Source organism: Neodiprion lecontei, chromosome 6 (assembly GCF_021901455.1).
Source record: "Neodiprion lecontei isolate iyNeoLeco1 chromosome 6, iyNeoLeco1.1, whole genome shotgun sequence".
Taxonomy (NCBI): domain Eukaryota; kingdom Metazoa; phylum Arthropoda; class Insecta; order Hymenoptera; family Diprionidae; genus Neodiprion; species Neodiprion lecontei.
Genome location: NC_060265.1, coordinates 6572220 through 6597502, shown reverse-complemented (window position 1 = coordinate 6597502; position 25283 = coordinate 6572220). Strand labels below are relative to the sequence as shown.

At 38.7% G+C, this 25283-nt stretch overlaps 2 protein-coding genes and 1 long non-coding RNA gene across 8 annotated transcripts; 1 reads left to right on the top strand and 2 right to left on the bottom strand.

Annotated features, from left to right (window-relative positions):
- Positions 1–905: 905 nt before the first annotated feature.
- On the top strand, positions 906–25245 carry LOC107222972 (low-density lipoprotein receptor-related protein 6). Of its 2 annotated transcripts, XM_015662530.2 has the most exons (9): positions 906–1217; positions 13760–15716; positions 15860–16144; positions 16229–16761; positions 16839–17921; positions 18226–21553; positions 24320–24534; positions 24656–24876; positions 25004–25245. In XM_015662530.2, the coding sequence occupies exons 1-6, from the start codon at positions 1151–1153 to the stop codon at positions 19137–19139; spliced, it is 4839 nt and encodes a 1612-aa protein (XP_015518016.1). In that variant the 5' UTR covers positions 906–1150; the 3' UTR covers positions 19140–21553; positions 24320–24534; positions 24656–24876; positions 25004–25245. The 2 variants fall into 2 exon arrangements, with proteins under 2 accessions (XP_015518016.1, XP_046598744.1); XM_046742788.1 differs by lacking the exons at positions 18226–21553; positions 24320–24534; positions 24656–24876; positions 25004–25245 and having other exon boundaries at positions 16839–17596; positions 17698–17871.
- On the bottom strand, positions 6566–9656 carry LOC124294979. Its single transcript, XR_006904884.1, has 3 exons — positions 9588–9656; positions 8726–8936; positions 6566–7187 (listed from the first exon to the last, which is right to left on the bottom strand). It is a non-coding gene; the product is annotated as an uncharacterized LOC124294979 (long non-coding RNA).
- LOC107222991 (polyglutamylase complex subunit TTLL1) lies at positions 20702–24412 on the bottom strand. 5 transcript variants are annotated; one of them, XM_015662552.2, is made up of 10 exons: positions 24278–24405; positions 23272–23756; positions 23009–23140; positions 22846–22911; positions 22515–22693; positions 22229–22415; positions 21938–22139; positions 21597–21827; positions 21401–21510; positions 20702–21317 (listed from the first exon to the last, which is right to left on the bottom strand). In XM_015662552.2, exons 2-10 carry the CDS (start codon positions 23334–23336, stop codon positions 21182–21184), a joined length of 1308 nt encoding a protein of 435 aa, XP_015518038.1. In that variant the 5' UTR covers positions 23337–23756; positions 24278–24405; the 3' UTR covers positions 20702–21181. The 5 variants fall into 5 exon arrangements, with proteins under 5 accessions (XP_015518038.1, XP_046598746.1, XP_046598745.1 ...); XM_046742790.1 differs by having other exon boundaries at positions 23672–23756; XM_046742789.1 differs by lacking the exon at positions 23272–23756 and having other exon boundaries at positions 24278–24412.
- Positions 25246–25283: the final 38 nt, after the last annotated feature.

The following is a 25283-nucleotide window of genomic DNA, read 5'->3' as shown; positions in this document are numbered from 1 at the left end:
TCATCTTGTCCATCCTAGATCTCTTACTTATTACATATATATATATATATATAAATAAGGATATATATGTATATATATGTATATGTATACGTTTTTATTTTGTATTTCGATAATATAATTATTACTTTATAATCATAATAATTATTATTACTATACATATTATATTGTTATTACGAATGACACAAAATATACCTATGAAAAATTATAAGTCTGGATTTGCACTACTTTTTATTGCAAAAAGAAAAATTATAATTGCGTATTTATTGCGATGGAAATTTGTATATTTCAATGTATTTTAAACGAAACAATTATATATATACATATATACATATATACATACGTGCGTATGTATACATATATATGTGATAAAAAAATAAATAAAAGACTTATCTACACACCTATCACAACTTTTTATAATTATTATATGTAGTAGACGGCCATTATGAAAAATAGGTTCAGTGGTCGGCCACTCATTTTAAAAAAGCAATCGCATCACGAAAGTATAAATATAAAGCAGCGAGACAAAGTATGTAGTACCTAGTGTGAAAAAATGTTTGGTTCCAAAGATGCTTTAAAAAAAAGTGATAAATCTGGATAAAGTGACAAGTTTTATATGGTTACGGAAGTGTACACTAAATTCTAATAGGAGTTAAAACAAGAAAAAAAAAAAAATGTTTAAAAAATGGCCGACCGCTAGCGCATACATTTACCCATTATAAGTCTATGCATTTACCCCGTGCAATGAAAATTTTTACAGGTGTGAATCAAACTCCCAGATAATTTGATTCAAATATCCCGCCTGTGCGCGCTATTTTCGCAGCAGCTCCCCCCCCCCCCACCCCTCGCGCTTTCCGCGTTACTTTCAGCGACGAATGCGACCGTTTCATTCAACCGCGTATGCTGTGCGCGTTTAGTTGGTCGGCGTCGGCTTGTAATGTCGTGTATTCTGTTATTTGGCGGCGGGAGCTGAATGCTGATCAGTTTATTGTTGTTGTTGTTGTCGTTGGTAGTGTTGCTGCTACCGCTGTGCACGTAGTGACAAATGTATTTGTTTCAACCCTAATTTAGAATTAGTTGAAAACAGTGACGAGTGTGCGGAGAGAAACGCTTGGAGGCAGGTACATGACGAAAAGTACAGCCAGGACATAGGATGACTAGAACAAGTCTTTGGTGCATCCTGGCTGCTTGCATTCTGTGCAGCATTGCCTATTGTGATGGTGAGTTTTCATATTTAAATACTGACGCCGGATTTATGCCAATATTATACATTGCATCGTCTATACGCTCGTTGTTTGAAATCAATTTCTTCTGCAATTAGATCTGCATCAGCGAAAACGCATCATGTATTATATTTCTCAAATTTGTAGCTTTGACTATGAGGCCGATATCCCCTCCTCCTCATCACTTCCGAGTAGCATGTTTTTAGGCTAACCGAAATATATTTTCATACAATTCTGACGTTTGTTCTCGAATCTTATTAACGTTCGTTGTGATTACAGACGGTTTCTTTTCCTAGGCTAGCTAACCAGACCCTGTTTCATTCCTTTCTTTCGTACTTATCTTATTACTCTTGTTTTTTGTTTTTTTTTTACAACCCAGGGTGGATAAATATAGAAATAAAACAGACTAAACTTCGGATAAAAGTTGAGGTTAGGTCTCGGATACGCTCTAAGGCTGATCGGGACTCCCGCTGTGGAGTGAGAGAGCGTTGGACCCGTAAGAAAACAAGTGCTCATTTATCTCGCACGAATGCATGTATGTATGGGTGTATGGTTGTATGGAGTATTGTATGTTTCACAGCAGCACGTCGCTCGGCGGATCCTGCATCCCTCCTGAAACAACGCTCCCCCTCTTTCCGCGGCCTGTAAAAAAAAATAAATAAAGTAAACTAAAAAGAAGAAACTGTAATGCATGCACATCGATAAATTGGGGGTCAAGGATAATGTTATTCTCAATCTTGATAACACCATCCGCCGAATTTTCATTAACTAAGAAAAAACAAAAAAGAAAAAAACAAAAAACAACCAGTAAAAGCGCGTTCCGTATTTGGTCTATTATTTAGTTGCATAAATTCTTGGACTTGTACCTACGTAACAGAAGTTGGCAGGAGGCCCGCGGCTAAAAACATAATAATTCCATCTCGGGGCCCGTCGCCTCGTACGTATGTGTATAACACACCGAACGAACCCAACCTCAGGAATGTAGCCCCCCCTCCCCCCCTCATGCACCCTCTTCTAACAAGCTACAATATAAATAAGGTTTCCAGGTGCTCGGATCCGACCGTGTCTCTATAGCGTCAGGATTCAACCGTGGGGGCGATCGCCTTGCTAGGATACGAGACGACGTGCCTCAATCACCTCTCTACACAAGTTAAAGAATTTTATCGTGCGTTATGGCAATTTGTAGTGGCAGGATGCGTTACTAGGGAATGAAAAAAAAAAATCGTATACCAAGCTTTTTTTCACCGCGAGTGAGAAACCGCTTAACATTCACTAGAATCGTATCGGTGCACGAGATAAGATCCTCGCTCGACATTTTTTATTTTTTTAAATTTTTATTGGGGACTTTACGGTGGACCGTAAAAATCACGGAGATTCGGTGGGTTTCTGGTTGTTTGATCCTTTTACGCGAAGAGGAGGGATGCGTATTTTACATGTAACATATGTACATGTACAGCTACCGTTGCTTCTTCTTCTTGTGACTTGGTACAGTAGTTACAGAAATAACTAACCCGCAGCCTAAACAGTAGTCGATAAATTACGCGAGTTGAATATTTGCTTTCTTGAATTTATTTATAGCTTGAAAAAATACCCATGCCCTGCGAGTCGCGCACGATGATGCCTATGGTTACCGTATGGTTTACCTACGGTACTTATCTCTTGCAGCTCTGCGAGGTCCTTGATATATGTAGGTAGGCACGAACGTGAAGAAGGTACGAAACCGATGATTGTACGCGTGTGAAAATTGTATCGCACATAGTGCGATGTTCGTGTGTATGTACAATAGGAGAGCGAGGTATTGGAAATTAGATACCGATTTTCGGTACGGGTTTCGTATTCGATAGTTTCGGTTAACCGAAATATCGAAATTTCCGTAAATACCAAAGTACCTAAATTTCGGCGACTTTAATCTACAAATATTGTCGGAAAAAGACTAAGAAAAATCTGTATTGAACTGTAGTAAGTACCATTAATCTGAATAGTATTTATTTATTTATCAGAAATTTCGGTACTTCGGTATTTACCGAAATTTCGTTATTTCGGTATCGGTTTGACAGAAAGTTCCCATACCGATATATTTCGAGGAAGGAGATACCGGAAATAATTCGCTATACCGAAATACCGCGCACCCCTACTGTACAAGTTTTATTCATTTTTGCTTGTGCGCCTGTTTTGCAGATAAATTTTATAGATACGATGAACGAACGAAGAGTTAAATTCGAGGATCAATTACTTGGGACATACATGCATATATTTTATAAGCTCTCATTGGTTGATATCGTACGGAAAATAATGTTATTTTCATCACATCCGATTCCTCGTCGTCTTTCTTTTTGGATCCGCTCGCCGTTTTCCCTCCTCTAGGCGTTGGCTATAAATAATATCTCTCTCTCTCTCTCTCATTCGCTCGTTTTTATTTATTTTTTTTTTTTTATTCTTACAAGCGGCGATCCTACAAAGGGCACCGAAATATATACATACAACACAGCTTGTATTATGCAGTCTTGGCTCTTGGAAGTGCTTGAGATAACGCGAGAGAAGAAGGCACCAACGACGACCAACAGACGGGCATCTGATGCGCCTCTGTTGCTCGTCCTTCGGGCCACGGATGAACGTTCCTCGATAAAAACCCGCGAATATCAGTTAATCCAATGAACCAGCGGCGCCGCGACTTATAGGATCCGCATAATTCACACCTTCAGATTTTGTTTCCGATAATAATACCATTCCCAATGAATATTCACTATTTGCACCGTTGAATCTCCGTACGTGTACCGCAAATATTTAGTGACTCGGACTATATATCTGCACGTATAATATAGTGTATTATTATAGTCGATGCCCAGAGGAGGCTGGTTGAAGCAGATGCAAAGGCAATAAGGTTTTCTCGTGACGCGCCACAAAGCTACCAAGTTATGCCGACGAATTCTGATTGGCCAGCGGTGGCTTCAAAGCATTGTTTACTCCAGATCGAGAAGATATAGGCCGAGTCTGCGGCATTGCAGTGCAATCTATGGATGCTCCGTTGTTCCTCCTCCTGTACAATGTATAATACACATCGTACATTTTGTATCATACAAGTACCGTATGGAGTATTTGATAAGCGACGAAGAGCGTGCCGATAAGAGAGACTAGAAATAATAACTGCCTATGTTACATTATTAGTGAATAATCTTTTTTGTTACAGGTAATATTTGTTTTAATAATTGTTTTTCCAAACATGACGACGCGTTAGCGTATCGCGGCACGTCGTTAGCACTGATTGTAATTTATGTGTATGTATATCAAGAATCGTACGTACAGAAAACGCGTTGTTCTGTAGAATCCTTCGTCGACGTTCGTTTTTTGTATGACCAAGTTTACAGTCCACGTGTGAAAGGTCGGAGAAACAACATGTTGTCTCAAAACGCGACCGAAAAATACGATGACTCGTATGTACGTGTATTTTTCACAAAATTGGGTAGCCATCACTTGCATAATCTAAGCCGGAAAACAATACAGTGATTTGAACCTACGATAATTTGAATTTCTTATAGTTATAACTGTTTGGAAGGGAGCTTGCGCGTTGCAACAACTTAATACACGCGTTGTTTTGTTTTGTTTTTTTTTCTATTCAGTTGAGATCTGCAAAAATATTTCTTGTGCATCAAAACGCCTCATTGAAATTTTTTCTACGTATTACAGTTTTCCTGCGTTGTGTACTCTGAATTATTTGTCATTTCATATCAATTGTCAGAAAGAAATATATTTAAAGTCTGTCGATTATAGTCTTATTTTTTATTTATTTATATTTATAGTAAACGGTAAAGATTCACGTAAAACTTATAAAAATTTTCTCCAAATAATTGAATATAAATCTGTCTCAAAATTTACGTGAAATTATTGCATAAATTCGAATCATGACTGTTTTATTGGATATAATACAAGTTTTTTAAAATAAATATCTAGCGTGCCGTTGTGTCGGCAACTTCATTTCGCATTTTCAGATTATCACGCATCTTGTTCCTCCGATACCTCGGTTTATTACGTTATACTGCAAGGCGTGGAAAGGCACGTGGATGATTCACGCCGCGAGATCCGTCCTCGCGTAAATATCAACCTGCGAACGATTCGTCGATCATAAGCTCTTTATTACCTGTATGTACACCGTTGCAAAGGTTACAGATTTGGTGCCGTGGCATGGATTCGCGACGAAGCGATGATTACAACCGAGGGGAGCCGTACCGGGTATCGACGTGTGTAAATCTTTTATGCCGCATACTCAGCGATTATTATATATTTTAATGCATGCCAACGCTTTTGACGATCCACCATATTATTGCTGCAAGGGGATAGAAGAAGAATGTGTTTCGTTACTGATAATTGCCAATAAAAACTCTGCGGAGGAGGAAAATAAGGCGGCGGGAATACGAAGCCTCTTTTTATATATATACGTACCGAGATCGTAAAATGCGCTCGTCGAAGCCCTTAAGTTTCGTTCGCGGGAGGTCTAGACTTATATTACACTCGTATTTAAAGTCCTTCTTTTACCTATCTTTTATCGCTCTAATCGCTAAATCTTTTTCACCGCGTATTTCATCTTTTTTTTTTTTGGATATCAAAAACAATCATGCAGAAGGCCAAGAGTAACTCTCCTTATGTAGTTGCGTAGATATTATATCGACCCCGCCATAAATGGCACATGTGTGGAAATTCCACACGCGGTAGAAATCATGATCGTCGATCTGGATCCTTCCGAGAAACGAGAGTTAACGTGTTGGAGAAGTGGAGAAATTTTACAACCAAAAAAATTAAGCTGGACATTTTTTTTTTTATCAATATTGATCTTTGCCGGTTTGCCAATATTTTTATTCATGATTTTTTTTTTTACGACTTTCGACTCGATTTTCGATGCTTTCCATATTTCAATTTCACTCCCACCCCCATCTTCCTCTCTCTCTCTCTCTCTCTCTCTCTCTCTCTCTCTCTCTCTCTCTCTCTCTCTCTCTCTCTCTCTCTCTCTCTCTCTCTCTCTCTCTCTCTCTCTCTCTCTCTCTCGATTCCACTTTTCTCGCAGCGCTAGTCATACATACATAAGAAAATTGCTCCCTTCTGAAAGGCGAGCTCCTTTATAGCACACGGGAATAGGGAGGTGCAGGGTGCAATACCGACGACCAAGATTGCGAAAGACCGAGGAGGGAGGGTCTGCTCTCAACTCTTTGAAGACGAACCTTTGCTCCATTGCACGAAAATTGCCTTTATATAAAAATATATCGGCCGAGAGAGTTCGAGACTCGATATCACATGTAATACATTATATACGTATATACGAGGTGTGGCTATTAAATAACCGGACTGAAGTCATAACACTTTTTATTCGTCACCAATTACAGCAGAAATTTTTTCATTTTCGATGTATAGCCCTTGGCGATCCCTACACCGCTCCATACGACGTTTCTATTGTTGAAAGTAGTTCTGGAAGTCCTCTTCTGTCAGCTGTTCGAGAACCTTCGTCGCTTTTGCTTTAACCGCTTCCACACTTCCAAATCTTTTCTCCTTCAGCGCCGACTTGACTTGACTTCACTTGGGAAATAGAAAAAAGTCACAGGGGGTAAGGTCGGGCGAGTACGGTTCTACATCGAGGTTCTGACGGCTCTACGTGAGAGCAGCTTGGTCGGACCAACCAACGAACGAATTGTGGCCTCTGGGTTTGCAGTTGGAAGAAAGGCCGAGGCCCCCAGCGTGGGCCTGATGCTGCTGCTGCTGCTGCTGGATGCCATGGAACGTCCTCGCTAACAAGACGTGGAGGGCGTGCTCGCAAGGATCACTACTGGCTGGCTCTCTTCTCTCGAGTCCTCTGTGTGGAGTTCCATTCGAACGGGGACAGCGTCGTCTCCATGTTATATAGGCAGCTGCCTGCTGCCTATGATTATAATGCTCTCCCACGCCACACAGCATCGCGAATTCCCTCCTCCTCCTACTCAGCACCTTGTTCCGTACATTGTAAAAAGACCGAGTCAATTACCGCGTGAACCTTTGATTCGATACACACGCTTAGCCTTCGTTAACGCGAAGCGATTGTTCGGTATTTCTTATGCAATAAATCACGATTTTAGTTTGATTTTATTTTATTTTATTTATTTATTTTTTGTAAACTTGACTTATTTTTGTACATCTGAAACGAATGACGTCTATCGCCGGGATAAGAGATCTCGCCTGTGAGTGAGTCAATCTACGCCAGACGGGACGTAATAAATTAAACATTTACATCGATGTTTCCGATTTTGCTGTAATGTTTTTAACCGGGTCTATGGATGAAATAAATCATTGAACAATTTTTTTAAAACAAATTTCGTCCCTGTTTTCCAAGTTGCACGGGCGTGGAATTCAGGAAGAAGAGCTAAACGTTCGAAACATACACTTAAACGGTCATATGTTTGGATCTATTCATCCTTGAGACTTGATCCAAAAATCATTTTGAAGCTGTTGAATCAGACTATTAACGTAATGTAATAACTAACCATTTTATTTGTTACAATCAAATATATTATTCAAGCGTGATTTTCGAGATAAAAATATAGCTTGAAAATTTCGAAATAAATGTGAGCGTATTCTTTGATCAATTCTCTACAAAACTTTGAAGTTTTAGAATGAAACTCCGATAGAAACTGTGTTGAAACGATTTATTTATAAGCGACGGCGCGCCTCGAGAGCGTGCGAAGCTGTTCGCATTCAAGTACACAGAATGAAACTCAGATGACAGAATGCTAATAATTATTTTCACATTTTGGAGTATTGGTTCATTGTTTTTGAAACGCATGTTTTTCCAGTACTGGAAAATCGGCCAGTGATAAATTGCGAAGGTTTTCTGCATAATGCATTCTACCATGTATTTTGACGTTATCTATTGTCCTGGTGTTCAGGTTATAGTTTTGCACAAAGAGACTGACCCTCGATCATCCCCTCAATGGCTTTCATTGTGTTGCTACCTGTGGTTACAATGTTCACGTAGTTTTGCACAAAGAGCCTGACCCTTGGTCATCCCTTCCGGGATTTCTTAGTCGTTTTTCACTAACGGAACAGAAAGATCCGAATTATGACAACATTTTAGGATTGGTCATTTAAAAAAATTCAAAAGAAATTTTTCTTTCACCCTAACGTGATGACCGGTAAGAAGTTAGACCAAGCTGTGAAGAATTGTGTCGTGGATGTCTGTACTTATAACCTTACGAGTCGTGTAACACCGTCTTTTTAAAGAAAAGTATCCACATTTAAAGGTCCGATTTTCAAAATCTTGTGAACTAAGACCAAAACTTTACGTACTTGCTGAGGAGTGGGCGGAAGAAATTCAGTTTGCGACTGTGTAATCCATGAGAGTGTTAAGTTAATGTTAAACGGGGCAAAGATACCACGGCTGACAGCCAACACATCTCAGCCAATAAACAATTACAAAGATTGTTTGGCGCGAATGACGCGTAACCTACCGACCGGCCACCGATTTTCACTTGAGGCAATGTTTAACTTACCCAGGAACGGAAGATTTAGTGAATCAGCTGGAAGAGTTGTTTAAAGACGAATTGATAGATACCCTGATGTACAAGCAGTGGGTGTCGGTAGATCGAATAAATTTGAAAACGATTCGATCAGCCGTCGAAGAATTCTTAATAAAACTTTGGGCACTGCTAGAAGGACTTGTAACGCAAGTGTTTATCGCTCAGAAGTAGTCTGCTTATTTTTCTGAAAGAAAGAAGCAATTACAATGACGGGAATGCTTACTGGTAAGCAATTTTTCAGTAAATTATGCATTTGTAATTAAAGATGCGATTCAGGGTACGTCCTTTTGCAGCTTATTACATCGAAGACAACGCGATCTGACGCAAAAATTATATCGCCATTTCGGAATGTCTAAAACATGACACTGTCTACGTCCATTTTTTTTAACGAAATTTTGTCAAATTTTTGAAATTAGAAATTCGAAATTCAAATAAAATTATTTATTTCTATGATGGAGCGAACTGCACAATACAAAAACTAAAAGAACTTTTAAAACGGTGTCTTCACCGAGAGGACTGGAGTTGTTGCCGAATGACACTTTTCCGCTACCTCGCATGGAAAAGCCGCAGAATGATATAAATTTAAAAATATCAATTTCGAACTTTTCACCGAACAGGATTGACAAAGAGAAATAGCTGCATTACAATTTCGTTTCGAGAAAGCTAAACGTGGACGAATTAAATCAACTTTTTGACATACTGATATTCTATTTGTATTTTGCCCCTGAGCGAATATGAGACTTCCAAATAAATTTAATGTAATATAATGTGACTAGATTTTTATGTACGATTTTGGATCATAATTTCCATATTGTTAGTTAAATATTTAACAAACCTATTATGATATACGTTGTTTTCTGATGTTTTCGATATTTTTAGTACAGAATAGATCTCTACATGTCCACCATTTTCTCCTTAGACTAGCTACACGTGTACCCGAGCCAGCTCTCTCAGCGGCTGCGCGCACCGTCGCTTATGAATAAATCGTTTCAACATAGTTTCCGTCAGAGTTCCATTTCATAAGTTTACAGTTTTGAAGAGTATTGATCAAGGAATACGCTCATATTTATTTTGGAATTTTCGAGAGATGTTCTCGCCTTGAAAATTGCATTTCAATAATGCATTATTTTATAAAAAATGGAACGGTTCATTATCAAAGAATTCAGTCAATATATAATAACAGTGTGATTCAATAGCTTCAAAATGGTATTCAGATGAAAACTCTAGGATGAATACAACCAAAAATACAACCGCTTGAAGTTGAGTATGTTTTCGATTTTTGTCTCTAAATCTTAAATTTCACGCCCGTGTAACTTGGAAAATAGGGATGGCAGTTAGAAAAAAAAAATTGTTCCACGAATTTATTTGGTCCATAGAACCCGTCAAAAAGTTTATAGTTAAATTGCAAACATCGAGGTTAAAATGCTCGAAGTGGAAAGACTCCTGTGCAAATACGCGAATGATGCATGTGTGAATTCAGGAAAATTTTCCTATTTCATTTTAAAAGTTAGAGCAGGTGGGAATTCTATACACAATACCCTCGATCTGTTCGACCATTCAGGTTGGGTTGGGCTTGGTTGGGTCTATGATGTTATAGGTGCGGGCCTATAGTATTAAAACCTGGTTATATGGGATTAGGGGTCTCAAGTCCCAACGAAACTGAACAGGTTTGCCGTACCCTAGCTACGCTATGCTTTTCTTTGCGATGTTTAACCTCAGGGGAGCATCTATAGCCTCGACTGGCTCGTATAAATCATTATGGTTCGTACTGTAGTTAGCCTTTGGGGGTGGGAAAAAGCGGACCGAGAAGAGGCGGAGCTCGATGGGGAGAGTCGTGAAACAGGAGCAGATGGTGTGAGGTTAGCACGACCATAGCTATAAAAAAAAAAAAAAAAAAATTCGGCGGACTGTATCAGATGGTTGACAAACCATATGCCTAACGGATGTATATTTTTCGATCATACAAGGTGGATGTAATGAAACAAAGAAATTTGTACCAAGTTTTTTAAAAAGTTGTTCACTCGCAGGCCAACTCGTTGACAAAAAAAAAAAAAAAAAAATTAGGTAAATATAAAATGGACAGGGGATTGTAGATTCGACCATTTGGCACAGAATGTTCTATATACTTTCGCATGTACACCGTATATGTAACGAGCGTAGGAATTCAAAGAAACAAGTTCTGCATTCTTAGCACAGATGGTTCACTATTCTCGTTTCCGTTGTGTTTCCTTCCTTTCCATCTCACTGTGCGTGTAAAATACTGAAGTGTAAATCCCTGCGATCGATCGCGATCTCTTGATTTATAACCGTTGAGAAAAAATAAATAAATAAAGAAAAACAGTCGACACTTAATCAAAGTTTTTCTGTAATGACAGAGTCGGTATTAGAAATTTGATGTGTATATTTAACTCGTTGTGAGAAACAAATTCGTGTATTTATATTCCCTGCGATTTACGGTCGTAAAGTGGAATTAACTAACGAGGTCAATTGAATTACCTCAAATTGGGATTTACGCTGCAATTCGTCTCGTTGCTGATTATTAGTTTAAATGCACGGTCGCGTATCTTGATTATTATCATTATTGTTGTTGTAATTATTATGCTCATTAGGCACCTGCTTCATCCCGGGCTTGAGATATGTGACAGTTAATCAGACTGCAGTATACAACACCACTCGTTTCAATGTAACGTAGCAGTGTGAATTGATTTATATATACATGTGCTCGACTGGACACGAAACGTTTATTTTCTCGACACTTCGTCACGTCCGGTTGTCTTCGCTTAATCATATATAGGCAGGCATGGCAGGACTATAATAGCTTCACCGCGTCGCTTCACGCCAAACAATGCATTCAATCTTTGTTGCAACAGCATTGTTGGTAATTTATTATACCAAATTTACCGCAGATGATTGATTTTTGTGATTTTATGGAGTTGTGAACGTTACGAGTGATTCATAGTTGCAGTCATAATTGATCAACCCGACGCAGTCTTGCCGTTGCAAAGTCGCCTTATTGGTCACCATTCGTTTAGAAAACGGCACTCGAAGAACTTCGTCTTTGGCCCTTCTTCTTCTTCTTCTTCTTCTTGTTCTCCCATTTCATGTATCAAACATATGGATACATCCGGCGATACTTCTTCCTGCTGTTATAACGACGAGGCCATTAAAGAAACAAAGAGATAAAGAAGGAATGTAGGAAAAAAGAACACGGAAAACGCAAAGTATAAGAGCGAAGGAATACGAAGAAAAACGATTGCGTTTCCATACGTTGCTCAGTGTAAACAGAGATTACGTATCTCAATTTACACGGTTTCAAATTTCGTATTCATATCTATAACGTGGATTTTGAATCTCAATTAAGGATATAGATTCGAGAACGCCTCGAGTTTTCACTGCAGTGACGTATGATTGTTTCGCCGATTACTGCATCGCTATTTGTTCATTGATTAGATACACAAGAATTGAGTTCATCATCTGCACACCAAGTTAAAAATTAAAAAGTATAGTGGTTAATCACTAGTTATTCTGGAGTACCGAATGAACGAACTATCGAATACCGGGTTTGAGTTTGCCAAAAATTGTACCGTGCAAGAGTCGTGAGTAGTTTAATTAAGTACCTGTTTAAGGTTTAGCGTGACCGAGTAATTGAGCCTGCTGCACGAGTAAACGTTCGTTCTTAGCACGTTACTTACCCACTGACATATAATTACCCCGGTATCTGTCGTGCTGCAGTCTCGAAGCCTGTGTTCATGTATATTGAGTTCTCCATGCGCAAAGCTAACTATTATTCAAGGGACAGACGAAATTTTTACGTATAATATGGCTCCGTGCAGGTTCTGACAAATAGCAAATTTTTTTGTACCAACAAATCTTCGTTTCGAACGTATCTACGGTTCGAAATCCGATGAGGAGAAAATTGCTGAATGAATTTCTTACTTCAAAAACATTTTGATCTCTTTTGAAGCAATTTCACTGTATAGGGTGATGATAGATTCATGGCTTTCCGTATAACGGAATGAGAGATGAAAGGCAATTTAAATGAGTGGATTCAGCCGCGAGGGGGGGAGATGGAAACGTGATTGCCGGCATTTGCCTAATGATTAGCCGATGCTTATGTTAATGACTTTTACGTAGCATAACTTTGCAGTTCGCTCCACTACAAAGTCTTCTCTTGTCTCTCATTTCTGCGGTATATACGTATGCCACATACAAAGGATCCCGCACAAATCTTATGGGAAATTGGCTTACGGTGGAATTGGTCCGAATTCGGATACGTCGTACATTTCGATGTCCTGAACAAAAGTGTCCACGGAAAGGAAGCGTAATAATCCCTCCTAAGAGCTAGGTAGCGGCTCGAGAAAGGCTGAATCCCGTATTTGGTTCTTCGGGCTAATTCGGACTTCATCCTATGGTATATTTGACACAGGGAAACGATGCATTTTCATTTCAAGGAGAAATAAAGAAATGGTATGAATTATACGAATTTGCTAATGTAATTTCGTAGAATCCGTGGTATTTCTTTATTTTTGCGTCGGAGTGTTTTTGTTCAGAATTGTGTGTAGAATGGGGCTGTTGAGCGTTTTTTCGCGTTCTCGATATTCGGAGATATGTACGTCATCGTCGAAACCGACCAGGGCACCCCCTTAAATGTCGTCATAACAGACCCGGCTTTGAGAGTGTCTGCCCTCGAGATAACAGCGCCAAAGAGAATAATAATGTGTTGGAGTGCATAATGAGGTAAAGAGAGACCCTGCTTGTTACCCGGTCAAAGCGAAAGTTTCTCACCTTTACAAACGAAAATTCACGCTTCGCGTCAGAGGCTTGTATCAACAGCCACTGCAGCTTACCGTTACACCTTGTTATACCGAGTATGCGCTTGGAGCTTTTCGAGCTAGACCGGACGTACCTTTTCTTCAATCGTTGAAAACGAAACTGGAATTTCCACTTCAATAATGATAATACTCATGATTCTTTTGAATAATGTTTTTTCTTCCTTCTCTGTTTCAGCATCACCATCGCTCCTTTTCGTTACCTACAAGGATATCAGGGTGGCGAACGTCTCCCGTTCCAATAAAGTATCGATTCTCGTCAAAGATCTTTCGCAGGAGAGCGCAGCTTTGGACTTTTACTACGAACGAAACTTGGTGTGCTGGTCTGACAGTGGTCTAGAAGTGATACAGTGCGTCAATTCAAACAGCACGTATACCGGGGACAAGTTTACAGTGGTAAATTCAAGCATGATATCGCCCGAGGGTTTGTCCTGCGATTGGTACACCGGTAAGCTTTATTGGACAGACGGTGAAAAAAAGCATGTAGAAGTTACGAGCATCGACGGTTTACACAGAAAAGTACTTTTTTGGACGGAGATTTATCAACCTCGTGCGATTGCCGTTGTACCTATGAGAAGTATACTATTTTGGACGGATTGGGGTGACGTGCCCAAGATCGAAACTGCTGCTATGGACGGTGATCCTAACACTCGCGAAGTGATCGTATCTGAGGATATATTCTGGCCGAATGGTTTGACCATCGATTACGAGGCAGAATTGGTATACTGGTCGGATGGAAGGTTGAAGTTCATTGCTGTTATGGATTATCACGGTAAGAACAGAAGAAAAGTCGTCAGCCAAGGACTGGATTATCCCTTTGCTATCACTTATTTCGATCAGAAGTTGTACTGGACCGACTGGCAAACATGGTGTATTCACTCGTACGATATTCAGGGGCAAAGTCACCCCAGAGAATTGTTTCACGGTGAATACATACCGGGTGCCATAGAAGTTTGGGATCCAAGGAGGCAACCTTACGGCGATAATCCGTGCAGGCACAACAATGGAAATTGCTCCCACTTATGTCTGCTCAGTCCGAAACCACCAGGATATACGTGTGCCTGTCCAACTGGCGTTAAGCTCATTGATAACACTACCTGTGCCAATGGACCTGAGGAACTTCTTCTCATTGTACAGCGAACTGAGATATGCCGGCTGTCGCTCGATTCGCCAGACTACACAGGGTTTCCGCTTCCTTTAACCGGTATCAAATATGCGATTGCTATAGACTTTGACCCAGTTGAAGAAATGCTCTATTGGACTGACGAAGCGGCCTGTGGTATACGGAGAACAAATCTGAATGGTACCGAACAGGAGGATATTGTCACAACGGAAGTTAAAAATCCTGGCGGTATCGCTATCGACTGGATAGCCAGAAATTTGTACTGGACCGATACAGGGACTGATCGAATAGAGGTAGCTCGTTTGAATGGAACGAGTAGAACAGTGTTGATAAACGAAGATCTTATCGAACCAAGGGCTATAGCATTAGCACCAGAATTGGGTTGGATGTTTTGGACAGATTGGAACGAAAAGAGACCAAAGATTGAACGTAGTAGCTTGGATGGTAGCGATAGAATTTTACTAATTACTAAAGATATTGTTTGGCCGAATGGTATTGCAATTGATCTAGAGAGGAAGAAGATATACTGGTGCGACGCAAAGACTGATAAAATAGAAGTGTGTAATATGGACGGTACCGACCGAAGAGAAGTCATCACTGATAATTTACCCCATATGTTCGGATTAAGCCTTTTAGGAGATTATCTATACTGGACGGATTGGCAAAGAAGAAGTATAGATCGAGCACATAAATTGACTGGTGCCGATCGAGAAGTCATCGTGGATCAAATGCCCGATGTCATGGGGTTGAAAGCCGTACATTTAGGAGTAGTTGAAGGGACCAATCCATGCGCAATTAACAACGGCGGCTGTAGTCACTTATGCTTGAATAGGCCTGGTCATAATTACGTTTGCGCGTGCCAAATTGGGTACGAATTGACCAAGGATGAACGAACCTGCGTTATACCTGATGCGTTTCTCTTATTCTCAAGGAAAGAAAACATCGGACGAATCAGCATTGAGAATGCTAATAATGATAATATCATACCTGTAACTGGGGTAAAAGATGCAAGGTAATTGGAACTTCCGTGCGATGAGTCCTGTGAAATGTATTAGGACTTTCAATTTATTTTTGGACCTTTCTAATCGCATTTTAGTAAATCACGATGATGTCTAAAATATTATCACATTAAATTAATGATCCCTTGCTTTTCAGTGCCTTAGATTTTGACATGAGTGACAATCGAATTTATTGGACTGACATCAAGGTAAAAGCGATAACTCGGGCATTCATGAACGGTTCCAAAATGGAGAGGGTCGTCGACTTGGGATTAGAAACCCCTGAAAGCTTAGCGGTCGATTGGATATCCCACAATTTATATTGGAGCGATACAGGGACACAGAGAATAGAAGTTGTACATTGGAATCGGTATAGCAGACGTGTTTTGATATGGCAAGACCTTAGCAAACCCAGATGTCTGGCATTGGATCCAGGAAGAGGGTAATTAATATTTTGTATTAGTTTTTGATGCTACGGATTTATTATACCGTTACCTAATTGTTGAAAAATTAATCAAACTTTCAGGCACATGTATTGGACAGAAGAGCAGGGCGTTGGTAGCATAGAAAGAGCTGCACTCGATGGCTCACGAAGAACAGTGATATTATCTCACATTGGCCAAGCACATGGCTTAACGATCGATCATTTGGAGCGTCGTTTATACTGGGCAGATCTTTCCATACCTGCAGTGGACAGCTACGATTTACAGACCAAAAAGAGAAAATCAATCATCACTCAGAATATAGTCTATCCATTTAGTGTGACTCAGTATCTGGATTATATTTATTGGACAGATTGGAATACAGGTGATATTGAAAGAGCCAACAAGACGAACGGGGCGAATCGAACAAAGATTCATAGTCGGTTAGAATCCGTTACGGATTTATTGGTCTTTCATGCATCGAGACAATCCGGTTGGAATCCATGTGCTGAAAAGAATGGATATTGCAGTCATTTATGCATAGCTTTGCCAGGAATTGGCGGAAAACCGTCAACCACTTACAAATGTGCTTGTCCGACCCACTACAGCTTGGCACCTGACAACAAAACTTGCATCGGTGAGTTCAAATCTATCACCAAATCGCAGTTCTTGGGTCATAAAACAGTTAACACATCTTTTTCAAACTTTTTACAGCTCCCAAAACCTTCATAATTTACAGCCTTCGCAATGTTATTGGTCGCCTTTTACCTGACACCAACGAATGTCCAGATATTGTACTGAGAGTTCAAGGATTGAAAAATGTTCGCGCCATAGAATTTGATCCCATCACGCAGTATGTCTTTTGGATAGACAGTCGTATACAATCGATCAAGAAGACACTTGAGAATAAGCTGCACGTGGCGGTAGTGATTCCTGGTAGTTCAGGACATCCCTTTGACCTAGCTTTAGATCCTTTGGGAAGATTGTTATTCTGGTCGTGCTCAATAAATGATGCAATCAATGTCACCAGGCTAGACAATGGATCGATGCTGGGAGTTGTGGTGAAGGGTCTCGGCGAGAAGCCAAGAAGTATAGCAGTTCATCCTGAGAAAAGGCTGCTTTTCTGGACGGATATAAGTGGTGATGTAAAAATCATGCAGAGTCTGATGGATGGTAAAGAGCGAGTAGTCATTGCATCTAACTTGGAAACTTCTACGAGCATAACAGTTGATCCCATCTCTGATCTTATCTATTGGACTCATGGAAGACAAATCGAGTTTGCAGATCTGTTAGGCCGGAATAAGAGAGTCCTGGTTTCCACCGGATATGTCAGTGTAACACACATGACAATTTTATTTGACTACCTGTATTGGTTAGATAGAGAAGGACAAGTGATCGAAAGAGTCAACAAGACATCAGGAGCAGGAAAAAAAACTTTACCCAATCGTCATCACATTATCGACCTGGTTTCTGTAAGAACTCCACATGATAAAGTAATGGAATCGCACATTTGCAGTCCGCTCAATAACCACGGAGGTTGTTCTCATTTTTGTACTGGAATTTCATCACCTAGATGTTCTTGTCCCCAATCACTTGTACTCTCGGATGATGGTCGAACTTGCAGAGCAACTGCAGCTTGTGGTGCCGAACACTTTACATGCTCAACTGTTGCTAAAAATTGCATACCAGCTACTTGGCGTTGCGATGGCCAAAGTGATTGCCCTGATGGTAATGATGAACTAGGGTGTCCACCATGTAGGCAAGATCAATTCAAATGTCAGAATGGACACTGCATTGGTAAGAATCAAACATAAATTTGCAATGTGCTCTGGTGAGAATTTTAGTTTCGCACTTACAAATAAATTGTGATACAATTTCTATTCTTTGTCTTCAGATTGTTAGAATTCTTTTTTCAGTTTAACGTCTTACAATTAGAGGCACACAGAAATTTTTTGTTCGCTCATACTATCAATGCTAAGGTATTTTGGAAGCAGTGTTCGAACTTTTTAAATACTTGTAGGTTTGATATTCCATTAAACAAGTACATTCTATTAAACTACCAACTAACTAGGGCAGTATTGTTTAAATTTGTAAATTTCAGATATGTCCTGGGTATGTGATGGTACACCGCACTGTGTCAACGGGATCGATGAAGCCCACTGTTGTCAATCTAGAGAATTTCAGTGTACAACAACAAGGGTCTGCATATCAAGATCAAAGCTTTGCAATGGTTGGGATGACTGTGCGGACGGTAGCGACGAAACATCACCACCTTGTACAGCAGCTATTCCTACAGCAGCTATTTCTACAGCAGCTATTCCTAAGCAGAATGGTGCAATGCTGATAGCATTTGGGCACGGCATATATATAGTTGGTGCTCCATTAGTGATATTTATAATCATATTGGCAGGCGTGGGTTATTGTTGTTGCAGAAGAAGACGTAACAACGCAGGCCTGCCAGACATTTTACACGATTCAGCAGGTGAGCCACTCTCTCCTAAACATGGGAGAGTTAACATAAAATCAATGCCTATCCAGAAGAATGGAAGAAAAGATTTTAAGCCTGTTATGGAGACTGTCAGATTGTCAAATTTGAATGGAAGTAGCATTGGCTCGAGCTACGATCGTAGTCATATAACTGGCGCATCGAGCTCTACGAGAGGAAGCTCGGCTGGCAGTTACCCTCAGGAGACGTTAAACCCTCCTCCTAGTCCGGCTACTACAGCTAACTCGACAAGATACTCTAGTAGTAACGCATCTAGATACAGACCTTATCGCCATTATAGACAAATTAATCAACCACCGCCTCCGACACCGTGCAGTACTGACGTCTGCGATGAGTCTGACAGCAATTACCCTGCACGGTATAGGTATGAAAGTGAGCCATTTCCACCTCCTCCTACACCTCGATCTTACAGTCACAGTGATGCTGCTATGAGCTGTCCGCCCTCACCTAGTTCTAGGTCTTCAACGTATTTTAGTCCGTTACCTCCACCGCCGTCTCCGGTACCTTGAGTAAACATGTAATTTTATGATACTGCCTTGATACGAGGTGTAGATCTCCAGATTTGACAAACGGTAATGGCAGCTATTCGACTGCATTCATCTGCTAATTCGAGCTTTACTCAAACCATGAGACACGCTTCGCTTGTGAGAGCGATATGACGGGAGTAAATGCAAAATTCGTACGTACAGAATTTAGTGTAATTAATTCATAAAGTGCAAATATACATATAGATAACTTACCCACCTGTACAAAGCCAATACCATTGTGCCTGGTAGATACGATTTGGTCTAATTGTGTACAGGATTTGTTTGTACAGCAGTATGGACACTTGTACACATAGTTCATAGTGGCCATTGTAAATATTGTACGAGTGCAAGCTGACGAATGTGCGTGTGAGCCTGTAGATATATACATATAAGCTTACTTCTAAAGGGTATAAATAATTGTAAATTACTTCGTATTAACTTAAGTTACAACCAAAATCAGTCTACATGACGCGGACATGACAAGGTTGTCGTCCTTGTGTAAATCTAATCCGTAATTTTTTACTATACTCCGTTTATTGTGATATACAATCTAAATCCGTACTTTAGTTGGGTTCATAATCGAGCATGTTATTATCATAGACACACATCCGTATTCTATGTTGCTTACCTTCCCAGCATAGAACCAAAGGCTGAATTGGATACATGTTTATGGGGTATTTGAATTTTCTATTACACAATCATGTTAGAAGACTAAATAATATAACGATACCTATAAAATTTTAAAACCTTTTAAATTTATCAAGATTAGTCTATTCTTTTCCTTTTTCTGACAATATGACTTCTTTTTCTAAAAGTGACACTATCTTTCACAAGTTTGCCTTGTGCAGTCTTGTTGCATTCCCAGCCGAGGCTGACAATAGACATAGATATATGTATAATGCAATTAATGCTACAATATTCGTGTTTATTGACATGTAACTGCACGTTTTCAAAAAAGCTCCGTCTTTTACGAATTGTTCTGATTATCCAAGGAAACTTATTCAAGAAAAATATCTTCAAATATGGGACACGAAAACATAACTCACGAAATAATTGGATAGCTACTCCAGCCAGAACTAAAAATTTTTCTTCAAATTAGTGTTTTTATAACTAACTTTATACTGCCGTCAGCATTATTCGAGAATCTTACGTGATTGTAAACTTGTATGGACAAATTGTGATTTACGTAACACTGATAGCGCTGAAATTTATTTTTTTCATCATTATATATTTCAATACGCTATTAAAAATTGTTTAGTTCCGTTCAATTAAACTGATTCTTGAACACCACTTTCTTCAAAGATCATTTTATAATTGGTGCAAAACTCGTGATACCCAAAATTGAAATGTTAATTTTTGCGAAGGTAGTGATGCACAAACTTGAACATGAGATTGTTCCTGTGACGTAATTAAAATTCATATAACTGTGCCATGGTATGTATATACTTTGTATTGAAACTTCTGTAACATTGAAGTTGATTGGAAAATCGCAAAACCTCGAAAAAATTTAATATAATTGTTTAAGAAATTTTTCAATTCTATAATTCCACTGGTAGTGTTTTGAGCAGGATTTCTGATTCAATTTTTATTCTCGTTTAGTATTCAAGACTGAAATTATGACCTATATTTTGTATGTTTGCCATCATCGCATCACATCATTATAACTAAAATATTTATAAGAATATAAAGATAATAAATAAAACTTTTGTTAATGTATTTTAAATCATAGTATTGCTAATTATTATCAGCATTCATTCTAAGTAGAGAAGCAGAATTAGAATTCTGAATCAATTCAACAATTCGTTAAGTGTATTTCAAATGTGTTTGTTTGTAATTAATTCACCGTTCAACATTTGCCGCATTAGCGGCAATACAATTTACCAAAGTACGTTACAAGTAGATTCAGTAATAGTAATATTAATAATAATGAAAATATGAATATCTGCTTTATTATCCAAAGGAATAAGAGGTGAGGTTCAGCTACAACTGTTTTGCGAACGAATCCAATTCCCTTATGTAATACTTTATTTCCATTTATTTGATTGATTTCGAAATTTTCCTGTAGGGTTGTCTCTCTCGTCCTGGGCTGCTAATTCTTCATCCAGGAGTAACTCAAAATTCCCCATAGCTTCAGGCGACGGACACTTATTCCATCTGACGCTATTGTGAATGGAATAAAAAACTTGCTAATCTACGATACCTCAATTGACTTGATATCAAATTAAATGATCAATATGACTTACTCAGGTACACCGTCGGGAGGAACGACTACTGATATAATGTTGTCAATCAATTTGTACTTTAGAATTCGATCGTTCACCGTAGTGGAAGTTAAAGATGGTGATGCGTTAACCTGGTTAATCAAAGAATTCAGAACGTCTACCTCATATATCATGGTATTAAAAGCTATTAATTTTTTTTTTTTTTTTTTTGACTGACCTCTATTAACCATGGCTTTAGTTTATTGTCAATGATAATATCATAGCCATAGCACTCAAAGCAGTGTCGATCGTTTGCCATTACCGGAGCAACAGCTTTTAAAGAGTGTACGATACACCAAGAAATATTAGCAAAAAGTTTTTCTGTCACAGACTTTCCTCGAGTACTTTCTAAGTACAATCTCAAGTTTTGTACACTCATTTTCCCACCATGTAAGCTATTGTATTCATCCTAAATTCAATTCACATGATATCAGTTCCAACACGTGCTGTGATTATTATTTTATCATATGCTCGTTTTATTTTTGTATTCTAACGCTTGTATCAAATCCTCAAACTCACTCCATGTTTTTGTACAGACACGTTTGTCAGATGAACATACATATTGTCAAGTTCTTGAATACTAGTATCGTATTTTACTGTGCAAAATCGACAGAATCCAAGCTTGAAAAGATATGCCTTTAGGGGTCGAAATGAAGTGATTAGCACATACAACCGCAGATCAAATTTCTTCCCCCCAATTAAGAGTGGATTGTCGATATACCTGATGAATGCACATGCAATTTGATGAGTAATACAGTTTAAAAAAGAAAACGAATCTGAACTTTTATCCTTCCAGTTAATACTTAATACCTGGAAATAACGTATGATTCTTTAGTAAGGTTGGGGTTGAATGGATTTCTAGCTTCACGAGACCATCGCTTCAATTTACTCAATTTGTTTATAAGGAATATTCCAGCCCCCTGTGATTTACCACATGGTTTCATTATCCAAGTACTTTGTGGAGACTTGCGATATTCTTCCACAAACATATTATAATCTATTTGTGAAATGTGTTTCCATTAATAATTATATACCCACTGAGAAAATGGCAGGTTTCTGAACACTAATTCTTCTTTTTTTGGATTATTATCAATACCTGCTGGTAATACAAATGTAACTGGTATAAAATCGAGGTGAAGATATTTTCCTGGTCCGTCTCCTCTCTCAGCAAGCAGGCTTCCTTCTCTCTCCAAGTCTTTTCGGTATCTTTTTATGTTTTTCACCAGTAAATCTTTGCGTGTTAGTTCATAGTGATTGGGAAAGTGGTTGATGGTTCTGAGAATATGATAAAACACTATTTTTTGTTTATGCTGGATTAGAAATGAAATTGAATCAAAATATTGCTAGTTAGTTACTTAGCTTACTTGGTTAGCCGTTATGACTATACCATATACTTATTTATAATTAACAAGTCTAATTTAACTTACTGATTATCACTCATTCTGTAGCCAGTTTCCACGCTAAAAATAGTTCGGCATGATTGGGTGACAGCCCTGAAAATATTTGTTTCATGTTTCACAATAGTCGAGTTAAACCAGCTATCATCATTGTAAATACTTATTTATTTTTGTAATTCGATCGAATTTTTACCAGTAAAAATTCCAATCGTCTTCTGGACCAACTTGAGTCCAGCCTCTTTTTTCAAAGTTGTAAACTATAACGGACTTGTCCATATCCGTACAGAATGTCACCCTCATCTTGTCCGTTCCAATTGTTGGCACTCTGTGAATGAAGTCATTCTTTTTCATCAGATCATTAGGTTCACTAGGGTTCTTAAAGTGAATAAGTAAAGTATATTGTTTATGTGAATAAGGCTTTAAAAATTCGGTCTCGATAACAGCGTTATTTTTCACCTGCCATAAATAGTGGATAAATTGTTCGTAACAGCCCGTTTGTTATCGGCAACCGAATTCGCCATTGTTGACGAATGTGCGGGACGATGTTTGATCAATTACCAGAAAACTCGCGGGAAACGAGTGACAACAATATTACTTCGATAAGTGATTAAAAACACTTCCGTGATCAATATTTTATTCAGTCGTCGAAATTATTGATCGAATATAATTAAATAAATTTTGAAACCTCAAAATAATGAAACACTTGTATGAAATTAAAGTGCCGTGCGAAAAAAATTAACAATATTGGTAATCCGGAATCATAATAATAAAATACGATTTTAATTGCGGTATTGCTGATGGTATACGATTTGACTATTTTATTACTTATACAGATCATAATGGATCTAGTTCATACAAAGAGAATCGTAGATTTCTGTAAGAGGGTGCCCTGGTCGATTTCGACGTGACGTATATATCTCCAAATGTCAAAGTTGACGTATCTGAAAAGTAATAAAAGGCAAATTCTGAATAAAATCACGCAAACACATTTTTATTTGACGCAGAACAAAGAAATGGCATGAATTCTAAGAATTTATTATTGTGATTTTGAAGCCCTCTTTTGCATTTGAAATACGTGGACTTCGATATTTGGAGATATATACGTCACGTCGAAATCGACTAGTTTGCAAAGTTTAGTCGGCTAGTCAGAATGCTTAGATGATGGGAAATGTGAAAATGTGAAATAACAGAATTTGATCCCCAGGGCACCTCATAAGCGCGCGAAATCGCGGTAGCAGAGTCAAAGAATATGAATCAACGGAAGAGTCGTCGATCGCTGCGTCGATAGGGGGGATAGCTTTGAAGTTGGCTTATAAACGAAAATTTTTGCTTCACGTTTGAAATTTAATTAGACGACACGTGTGGATCGTAGCTTGAAGCAGTAAATTGTGTATTATTACGAGTGAGAATGAATCTGAAGAATTAATAAGTTGATAATTGCAAAGACATTAAAAAAACAAACCTTAATTTTGAAAGTGTATATAATTTCAAGTGCAGTCGTCAGTTTTCAGGGCAGTTTTCACGGATTGGCCTCTCATAGCGATGTTTTTGTTTACAATTCTTGGCCAATAGTAATCTACTTTTCCGGACTCTGTCAACAAAAGCATCAACGTCGAGTGACGAATACAATATACCCCCTAATCCGTATACGGGTATTTCACTAAACATCAATCAACGATCATCACACCAAAATTAATTCCGCACGTGTTCATTCGCATGGTAAGCCGCATTTTTCGTAGCTTGTGCTTCAGCATACGTATGGATTTGCGTGAATGTTTGGTTGAAAGGTACTATCGGGATAAAAGTAATCAGTTTGAAATTTTTTGTTCTTTGCCTATAGCCAATAAAATGTCACCCTCGGCTAGTCCTGCTAAAGGTGTGCAGTGGATGCACTATGGAGCAGATGTGATAAGGCATATTGGACGGGGACGAGGAATAGCCCGTTCAAATTTGCCAGTAGGCGAATGCCTATGTCAGAGGTCCCATTGTTACCTCCTCTGCGAGGTCTGCGGCTTTCTCGGATGGGGACGAATTAGATACAGCTGTCCAAAACATCCTCAGGTTCATGGACAATATTTTTATTAAATTATCTACATAACGAGTGAATTATTTTGTAATTATTTCAGATGATCGAGACTATCTATTAATTTGCAATATACGAATCGTTTCGTTTGCTTAATCTTTTCAGACAATCTTTCTGATCGATATGTCCGAATGTCCTCGATGTCGTGCATATGGGTATATGATTATGGAGTTTTAAGAAAACAATTACTGCGACATACTTGAAGAGCCAAAGATATAAAAAAATATGCTGGGTGTACATATTTAACGTCATTATTTTCTCAAAGTAACACGAAGCTTTAAGTTGAATCTCAATTGCTGGGAATGAATGGTATGCATCAAAAATAATATAATGCAAAAGCATATCGGTCGAATTTGCAAAAATCTACTGTTATGGAGTCAGGAGT